At 37.8% G+C, this 10,135-nt stretch overlaps 1 protein-coding gene across 3 annotated transcripts in view; it reads right to left on the bottom strand.

Annotated features, from left to right (window-relative positions):
• Positions 1-6,933: 6,933 nt before the first annotated feature.
• The window catches only part of Dcun1d5 (defective in cullin neddylation 1 domain containing 5), a 20,319-nt gene continuing 17,117 nt past the window's right edge, over positions 6,934-10,135 (bottom strand). Inside the window, exons 7-9 of one of the 3 annotated variants that reach the window (XM_029543410.1) lie at positions 8,736-8,838; positions 7,754-7,903; positions 7,179-7,251 (exon numbers count right to left, since the gene is read on the bottom strand). In XM_029543410.1, the coding sequence (XP_029399270.1) occupies positions 7,779-7,903; positions 8,736-8,838 (228 nt within the window). In that variant the 3' untranslated portion in view covers positions 7,179-7,251; positions 7,754-7,778. Of the gene's footprint in view, positions 7,252-7,753; positions 7,904-8,735; positions 8,839-10,135 lie in introns of all 3 variants that reach the window. The other 2 variants (XM_021206258.2, XM_021206259.2) reach the window with 2 other exon arrangements.

The raw sequence follows: 10,135 nt of genomic DNA, 5'->3' as shown, positions 1-10,135 counted from the left end.
CTCAGAAAACTGGACATAGTACTATCTGGGGACCCAGCAATACCACGCCTGGGCATATACCCAGAAGATGCTTCAACATGTAATAAGGACACATGCTCTACTATGTTCATAGCAGCCATATTTATAATAGCTAGAAGCTGGAAAGAGCCCAGATGTTCCTCAACAGAGGAATGGATACAGAAAATGTGGTACATTTACACAATGGAGTACTACTCAGCTACTAAAAACAATGACTTCATGAAATTCTTAGGAATATGGATGAAACTTGAAAATATCAAGTGAGTAAGGTTCAGTCACAAAAGAACACACATGATATATACTCACTGATAAATGGATATTAGCTCAAAAGTTCAGAATACCCAAGATTCAAATCACAGACCACATGAAGCCTAAGAAGAAGGGAGGCCAAAATGTGGATGCTTCAGTGCTTCTTAGAAGGGGGAACAAAATATTCACAGGAAGAAATATGGAGACAAAGTGTGGAGGAGTCTTAAGGAAAGGCCATCCAGAGACTGCCCTACCTGGGGATCCATCCCATATACAGCCACCAAATCGAGATGATATTGTGGATGCAAGTAAGTGCTTGCTGATAGAAACGTGACATGGCTGTCTCCTGAGAGGCTCTGCCAGTGCCTGACAAATATAGAGGTAGATTTTCTCAGGCAACCATTGGACTGAATGCAGAGTCCCCAATGGAGGAGTTGGAGAAGGGACTGAAGGAACTGGGGCAGTTTGCAGCCCCATGGAGGGAGCAACAATGTCAACAGGTCACCTGCCCTCAAACTCCTGGGGACTGGATCACCAACCAAAGAATACACATGGAGGAACCCATGGAACTGGCCGCGTATGTGGCAGAGGATGGCCTTGTTGGGTGTCAGTGGGAGAAGAAGCCCTTGAGCCAGAGGGGGTTCGATGCCCCAGTGTAGGGGATGCCAGGGACAGAAGACAGGAGTGGGTGGGGAAGCATCCTCACAGAAGCAGGGGCAGGAGGGATGGGATATGGTTCTCTAAGGGGAGACCTGGAAAGGGGTAAACACTTGAAATGTAAATAAAGAAACTATCCAATAAAAAAAACAAACAAAACAAAACTAGGTCCTGCTCCTATGAAGGCACTTAAAAAAAAAAAAAAAGAAAAGAAAAAAAAGAAATCACGAAACTACTCTAAAATTCCACAAGTCTTATCAGTTCAGCTCTACTATCTGGTTATACTTAGCTTCTATGTGAATTCAGTCCTCAATTAAAACAGGCATATACACTATGGCTTTCAAATGGATCTGATACATGCTTTAGTATACCATATTAAAATATCCAGCTGTTTCTTATATCATCAACCTGGACAACTAACATGCTCTTTTACACACATATGTCAAAAACAGCTTAACCTCAAGCATGCTCTTCTGAGTCATTCTATCTCAGTAAATGCTTAACTTCCTTCATGGGACCTTAAGGTCCAATACCTTGAAACCATGTTCCTTCATACCCCATACTCTACACATCACAACATATTTGGAATCTGACCACTTTGGCTTTTAAGTACATTTTTTTTTTTTAATCTTTCAGTATTCCCTTTAATGAGAACCCCAACTACTATGAGAAGTCAGTGAGAAGTCTTTAGAGAAGACTGTAATGCCATGTGATCAGCTACAATCAGGCCATAACTATTAACTCCAATCTCTCACCTCACTTTTTAATGTTTGTGAATACTGCTATAAAGTTGCATCATCTCCTGGCCTGAATATAGCAAACTACCAGCTTATCACAGCCTCAGTATATGCTCTTCTTTTTGCCTAGAATACTCTGCTACCAAACATTCACTGTTTTCATTCATTTCCTCGGGTCTTGGCTGAGTTTTAACACTTAATGTGGTCTATTTAAAATGGCAAATATCTCTCAGGGCCAGAGATAGGTCAACAAGCAGGTACAGGCACTTGCTTCCAAGCCTGAGGACATTCGCTTGAGCCCTAGGAGCCAGAGTGGAAGCAAAGAACCAACTCCTACAAGTTGCCACCTTACCGTCATGCTTGTTTCACAGGCATGCATACATACATACGCACACATAAACTTTAAAACAGTAACATTACATTAACACACTCTTCATCCTTCCTCAGCATATTTCTCCAAAACAGCCTCATTACCATACTTACCTATGTATTTCATATACCTTAAAATGTAATCACCATACAGATCCCAGACTATGTATTTTATGCTCTGCTGTATACTTAGGCAGAGAAGTTCTTGATAAAAATCAGAAAGCTGAGATTTGTTGTTTTAATGATCTTGTCTAAAAAGAATATAAACAAACACATGGTAGAGTAAAAAGCAAGTATGTTAAAATATGCCATAGTAAAGTGATTTTTATTCTTATTTCTTTGCCACTACTAGGTATTGAACTGAAGATCACAGAAATACTGTTCAAGCGCTTTACCACTGAGCTACATTCCCCTGCAGTAAGAAAATGAACTACTGAATCACTTTTCGTTTATATACCAAGATATATTTCCTTAACATCTATTATATGCTAGGGATTGGTGTGCATTTGTAATTCTTTACAATGCTGATAGATACTACCAATACGACTTTCCAGATGAAGCTGCAGATGACAGTCAAGTAATTTACCTAAAGTGACACAATGGTATTCAACAAAAAGGAAGAACCTGAGACACTCTGATGTTTCTTCTGGGAACTTACAAGGAACAGTCTAGGTACTCTACCATTACTCAAAAACTTTATGTTAAGTTAGTAACTCTAAGTTTTGCATGACAAGCTATTACGAGTATTATGTTTCCCTCTTTGCATGGTTCAAATGTGACTAGCAGCAATCATATGAAAAGCAGTGTTCTTTTGACCTTCAAGTGCACTAAATGGCTTTTATCCAGACTTATTTTCTATGTGGTGGTTAAGAGTTAATGGGGGACAGTGTTAGGGAAATACTAACTATACCAATAACAAAGCAGAGACAACTGATAATAACAAGGCAGACACAGCAAATGTGTGACTCATCACTAAGTTTGGTGTTGAGAAATGTGCTGCAGAGCTCACTTGCTGCCTCAATAGTTAAGTCTCAATGTGCACAAGGCTTGAAGCAGAAACACTTTTTTACAGTCTATAGAAGCTCACCATAAAAGTTACACTGTTTGGGGGGATTCAAATCCATTAACAGAAAATGAACCTGAATTAATCTGTCTGGTTGTTACTAAGTAAGGATACTCATTGAGATATAAGATCCAGAGTATTTGGTAACTCAGAATTGACTTTTCTCCTGGGCTTCCTGAAGAGAAAAAGATCCTGTCTCTTTCTCTGATGCTTCCTGTGGTATTTTTCAGCATCATACAAGAAATGTCAAGCCTTGAGAAAATTCCTCTCCAGAAAAACAAACTTTTCTTCAGCAATAGAATATTACTTTACTATTTTGTTTTTTAAAAGAAGCATTTCAATTACATTATTCCTACTTAAACATTTAGGAAGCATGTGAGAGCTACTCTGCAAACTTGTAGGCATACAAAACAGAACAAAATTTTGCTTTTTTATAAATCACTATCCTGATAGTATTATCAAAATTCAAAAACCAAACATGTTATTCAGGGACTCTAATACTTGCTCCTGAAAGTTGCATTATTTTTTCACATTTTCACATTGAGAAAGAAGATGCTCTGTTGAACAAATAGAAAAAAAGAGAAATGGCCACTAGTAACATATTTTGTGTTTCCTGAAGCTGAGCAACTTCTCATGCCTTAAAATTCAGTTATTTCAGAAAGCTAATCCCTCTCACCCCATCTCACAACTCCCTTAACAAAACTGATGGTACTTGGTGTTGTTTTGGTTTGTTAAGTGAAAGGCTTTTGTACATAAGGGATATAGTCCCCAGGGTCCCTCCTGAAACACTTTCAAATTTCCATTCCATTAAAAACTAGACTAGTTCAGAGTAAAAACATATCAACAAAACCTCATGCATTAAATATTAAAAAGACTGTCAAAAAAATACTAAGTCAGGCCAGGTGCTGTAGTTAACACCCGTAATCAAGACATTCAGGAGGCTAAGCTCAGCCAGAGGATTCTGAGGTGGGGCCAGCTTGAGCTATGGAATGAGCTCAAAACCAGCCTGGGACACAAAGTGAGACACTGTCTTAAGAATTCAAGAAAACATGTCAAGAATTTTATCAGCAGCACTTAAACAAGCTATCTCTAGATGTGAGAGACAAGCACAACTATTGGTCAGGTGAGTATATAACAACACATCACTGCTTTGCCACTTACTGGACTTGAATCTCTGGTACTGCTTTATTAACAAATGACTGACCCCCAAAAGGCTATAGAGACCAACTCTCCATCCTTCCTGATAAAATGCCACACCTGGAACTATTTCTTCCACGTGTACATTTTATAAGAAGTCAACTCCACCGTTATAAAGCACCATAGGTATTTCATTCTATATAACACAGTAAAACTGAACATTTTATAAGAGAATTCCTGGGAAGGCACTTCAGTTTTTAAAAGGAGGTACATTTCTAAACTGCAGGCCTCTTAATACCGTCTTCACCACTTAAAATGTTTGACATTCATAATAACATACTGCTCAGAATTAAAGGCGAGGGACATAGCCTCCATCCTGACAAATAACAAATTTGCCTTTAAAGCAGGCAAATATTAACAACTGAGAGACAAGAAATACGTAGAGTAAGAGAAAAGGCGACATAACTGGAGTGATGAGTTTAAGGAAAAACAAACAAACCCAGTGAACTTAAATTTAATTTTCTGATTAAAAAACTTTTAAAAGGTTCTCTTTTCCCCCTACTCTTGGATTGGTAACAGATGAAATATCCTTCCATTTACTTTTTAAAGGTCATCAGTGCCGGGCATGGTGGCACACGCCTTTAATCCCAGCACTCGGGAGGCAGAGGCAGGTGGATTTCTGAGTTCGAGGCCAGCCTGGTCTACAAAGTGAGTTCCAGGACAGCCAGGGGCTACACAGAGAAACCCTGTCTCCAAAAACAAAAACAAAACAAAACAAAACAAAACAAAAACAAAAAAAAAGGTCATCAGTAAGATTTGAGTATTATTTTACAAATGATAGATAGGACATTAGTTCAGACTGTATCCTAGAAGCTTGCAAGATTTCCCTTAAATAAATTTAGAAGTTAAAAAAGAAAAACAGGAAAATAGTCTCCCATTTGTACCTTAGAGAAGATAATAAAATTATAAATTTAGGGGCTGGAGAGATGGCTCAGCAGTTAAGAGCACTGGATGCTCTTGCAGAGGGCCAGGGGTTCTATTCCTAGCACCACAGTGGTTCACAATCACTTTCAACTCCAGTTCCAGGGGATCTGATTTGATGTCTTCTTCTCAACTCCATGGGCACCAGGTAGAGACACGGTGTATAGACATGCTTGCAGGCAAAACAATGAAATAAATAATCTAAAAAAATGTTTTAAGTTATAAATTCCAGTGTCTAGCTGGACAAATACAAATATTTGTCTGGGCAAATGTATAGCTCAGTGACAGAACACCTGCCTAGTATACATGTATGACCTCCCCTACTCTCAAACCGTAAAACTGTAAATATTTTCTTGAACTAAATCTTGTTTTAAACCATCATTCGTGATGTTAAATGACAACATTGCTGGCATACTAATGCCTACTAACAAGTCTCACACCTAAAATGACCAATCCTAGAAAATGCCCCATATGTGAAAGACTTCAGAACAGGTTATTTCTCACTGCTCTGTTAATGCTTCGTACAGCTTTGTCATCTTATTTATTAAGAAGGCAAGTAGAACACTAGTAATCATGTTCTTTTTGCTTATCAACCAAAAGGCAAATAAAGCCTTCAGAATGATACTTTCCCTTAAGAAATCAGTACTAAGAATCATTCATTAAATGAATTTACCAGGAAAAAAAAAATCAACCTTTGCTGTAAATCCCAATTGAAATTTCCTTATTGGAAAAAGAGAATGTATCTATTTCTTTCTACTTATATAATGGAACAAGTGCTACTATGAATGGGGCTCAGGATTTGGGTCTCAAGAGTTTTCACACAAGGACACTGGGTGATCTGAAAAGCAATAAACAGGCCTGATGCTAATCTAAAATGTACCTTCCACATAAATTATACAAGTCTGTCACAACCTTTCTGCTAGTAGCCAAAAACTGTGATAAATAGCAAATATATGACTGTAAGTGTAAATTGCTTCACTGGAGTTAGGAGTATAGCTCAGTGTAGTACCTCACATAGTACAAGGTCTTGAATTTGACCCTCATACAGGGAACAAAGTAAATGGCTTCATGAGGTGTACAATTACATTAAGTCTCTCATACTTCCTTATAGTTCTCTTCTTCTCCAGTGTGTATCAAACCCAGTCTACAATACTGAAGCTCAAGTATTCTGAAATCAGACAAAGTGCTCTCAGCAAATCCATACAGCTTCATGGCTAAAACCATGCTAATTACTAAAGAATGGTAAGAAAGAACACAACTTCAATACTGGCTCTAAAACGTTCCTAAGGTTGTCTGACTATACTCTTAGAAATAAGAACTTTTTAACTTACAGAAATACAGAAAACTTACAATTCACATTAAGAATACTTATTGAAAACTTAATGGTTAGAAATTAAGACAACTTCAACACAATCTTTCCAATTCTATACTCTTTAGATAAAGTTGGCATAAATAGCTTTTCCTAACAACCTTCAGTTGGAGCCCTTCCCACATTATATGTTGCTATAAGAAAAACAGGATCCTACAAGTCAAGGTTACTATGTTTCCTAATTATGCAAAGAGGAATTATTAGTAGCCACACTGTAGGCAAGCTATACTCTCAAGTATTTAGATTGCTTAAAGTCTTTAAAAATCTACAAACTCATGGTGATTTAGAACTCCAAAAGTTAAACAAATCAAATTTACAAAAATAAATACCACTCTGAGACTCAATGGACATCTTCACTTTAAGGCCTTTGTCACAAATCTGAATCTTTATTGTTCTGAAATAAATGTTAAAAACATAACTTGAAACAAAAAGGTCAATATTCAGTCTCAGAAGACATGTGGCTCAATGCCCATCACATGTAACAAGAAAACTTCCTTTAAAAAAAAGGAAAAGAAGTACTATGAGAAGTCTTTCGTGAAAATGCACCCTTTCTGTACTCTGCCTCCTCTCTGCATTGTCTTCACAAGGTTTGCATTGCCTTCACGACAGCTCTTGCTATGATGTTTGACGGATTTTTTGCCACTCAACAAATTCATCAAGAAGAACAGGCCCTAGAAAGAAGAAACAAGTTTTGTTATAATTCAATAAACTCATTCCTCTAAAAAGCTCTTCGGTGGCAAGGATGCGCCTAACCTGACTTCATCTACTGCTTTCTGTCTTTGTTTCCACCCCCAGGTCATATCCTTCTGAAGGAGTCTTACATGAACTCCCTTATAACAAAGACAAAACTAACCTTTTCCCACATAACTGGCATTTTAACACTCAGAAAAAATATTTTTGCTATATTAAGAAGTATGAGCATTTGTTAAAGAGGAGTGGCCACACAAGACTGACTTTACTCTAAAAACAGGACACAGTAAAAAGAACAGCACAAAGCAAATGCCTACTACCTGATGACCACTAAAATAGGTTTTATAATGTAGAGGTTGCAAATGTTTACCACCAGAAGCCAAGTGGGCCATTTAAATGAGGTTTCAGTATTTGTGTTTTCAAAATGTAAGGAAAGTATGACCACGAAGATAAGATTGTCTTGTTTTTCTCAAAACATAAAACCTCTGTGTTCTTTTCTCTCTTGCTTTTAGCAGACCATACAAAAACAGCTGGGCAGGCAAAGCAGTAAATGGCAATATTGGAACACTGTGTGGACTGCCAACTGGAGAGCAAGTTCAACACAAGCCACTACTTGGTTCCAACCTCTGAAACCTACAAAGGAATACAGGTGCATTGTGTCAGATTTTCTGATAGTTCAAATACATTTACAAGTTTATTTTTATATCAAACCTCTCAGTTTTAAATGCTGGTTCAACATATACAGATATACACATCAGCAGGCTCTATGCAGCCGTTGGTTGGCTAGCCTACTTCAGAAAATGATTATTTTTTCAAAAATTAAAATCTACCCCATCCTGCAGGGAAGAACGTACAGGAGACAGGTTGTCTCTTTAGTATTTGATTCTTATGTGTCAAAGTGTATTATTTCATGGACTTTTTTTTTTTTTTTTTTCGAGACAAGGTGTCTCTGTATAGCTCTGGCTGTCCTGGAACTCACTTTGTAGACCAGGCTGGCCTCAAACTCAGAAATCTGCCTGCCTCTGCCTCCCAAATGCTGGGATTAAAGGTGTGCGCCACCATGCCTGGCTTTTTTTTCTTTTTAAAGGAAGGCACTTTTCTATGTCTCCCTTGTGAACCCTGAAACACTCCAGCAGCCCTAATGACCATACAGGTTGAAAGCTTAAGGGTACTACAGAATTAATTTGGCTATTTATTGTGCCTTTGTTCTTCTAAATGCATAAATGAAACTTTCTTCCACTGAAAAGTCAAGTGGCAAAGTAGAACTTTGGATGCTAGGCTGAAAAATGATCATTTAACTGTAATGTCTAGGCACTGAGGAATCAGTTTTTTATTACTAGCGTAGATTTTACAACACTCCTGAATCTAGACTCTGTCTCCCCAAATGAGTTACTCTCACACTAGTTCAAACTTTCTGTCAATGCTACAGAATGAATATTTTCATAGGAATTTATGATATACTTACAAGCACCATCTTCATCGTAGTTACTAAGATCGGCATGAACTGTTCTGCTGAATTCTAATACATTGTACCACTGATCTTTGTTCATAACACGATACTTTGATTGCTGTGGAAAATGATATAAACATTTGGACTACAGAACCAACATTCTTAATGGGGCTTGGTATTAACGACTCTAGTCATCCATTTCTTATTTGGCCTTTTCTAAAACATTTCTTCCTTTTTTACTTGCTGGCTTTTCTAGCCTCATTTACATGTTATCATCTATTTCCTTTCCAGAAAGCAATAAGACTAACACTGAGATTTACATCTATGTACACCCATGTGGTTCTCAACTAGATCACATTTAAAACCTATCCTACACGTAGTCAGTCTGGCTGTGTGGTTTCTACTATACAGAACTTGTATGCACGGTGCAGGAGTTATAGTTTGAAGGAGGCATCTACAGAAGTAGTGGAAACAATAGGAGTTTGGACCCAAACCCCAGCGTGGACACTCAGTTGAGTGTTCTTGAGAAGTTACTTTTGTAACAGGGAACTCGGTTGGCAGGTGCCCAGGGTTCCTTCCATTCCCAACACACACACACACATACACACACACTCTGTGATCCCAGGACTTGGGAAGCAGAAGCAGGATGCTCATGAGCTCAAGGATGGTCTGAGTAAGACTCTGTCAATGTCACCCTCAACACAATCTCCACCCAAAACTAAACCTACCACCACCACCATCAACCACTACCACCAAAAGAACCCAAATACCAAACTAAGCCTAGTCCCCACTTCCTCAGCTGCTAAATGATTCAACTTACTTAACGTATCTAGTTCTTCTCAGAGCCCCACAGAAATGGTTAATCATCTAAATGTATGTTTGTTCAAGTCACAGAAAAAAAGACCTGTATCAATCATCAAAAATATCAACTTTACTGGTTGATTTAACAATGTACAAAACTCATTTACCCAGGCTTTAAATAAAATTTCTCTAGTAAAGTTACTGTAACAAGAAAACTGTATGATAAGTTATTATTTCCAATAGGAAAGGCATCTCTTAATTAAGAAACGGCTAGAACTATGTCCCCAAAAACTGAAGTTAAGAGGTTTAAAAATAAATAGAAAAGAAATCAGTGGGAGAAGGTTCATATCTTAGAACTGCTAAATCTAGCAGGTGCAGCAAAACTGTTAAGGGGATTTTTATTCTATGAAGCAACATATGACACATGGTAAGCAGTTGAGTGGATAATGCTCATATTTGTGGATGAAAAATATTAACATTTTATTCTATTTCTTAATATTGAGACTAATTAGAAAATAAAAGTTTGCGCACGCCTTTAATCCCAGCACTCGGGAGGCAGAGGCAGGCGGATTTCTGAGTTTGAGGCCAGCCTGGTCTACAAAGTGAGTTCCAGG

Source organism: Mus pahari, chromosome 10 (genome assembly GCF_900095145.1).
Source record: "Mus pahari chromosome 10, PAHARI_EIJ_v1.1, whole genome shotgun sequence".
NCBI lineage: Eukaryota > Metazoa > Chordata > Mammalia > Rodentia > Muridae > Mus > Mus pahari.
This window is presented reverse-complemented; position numbering and strand designations above follow the sequence as displayed.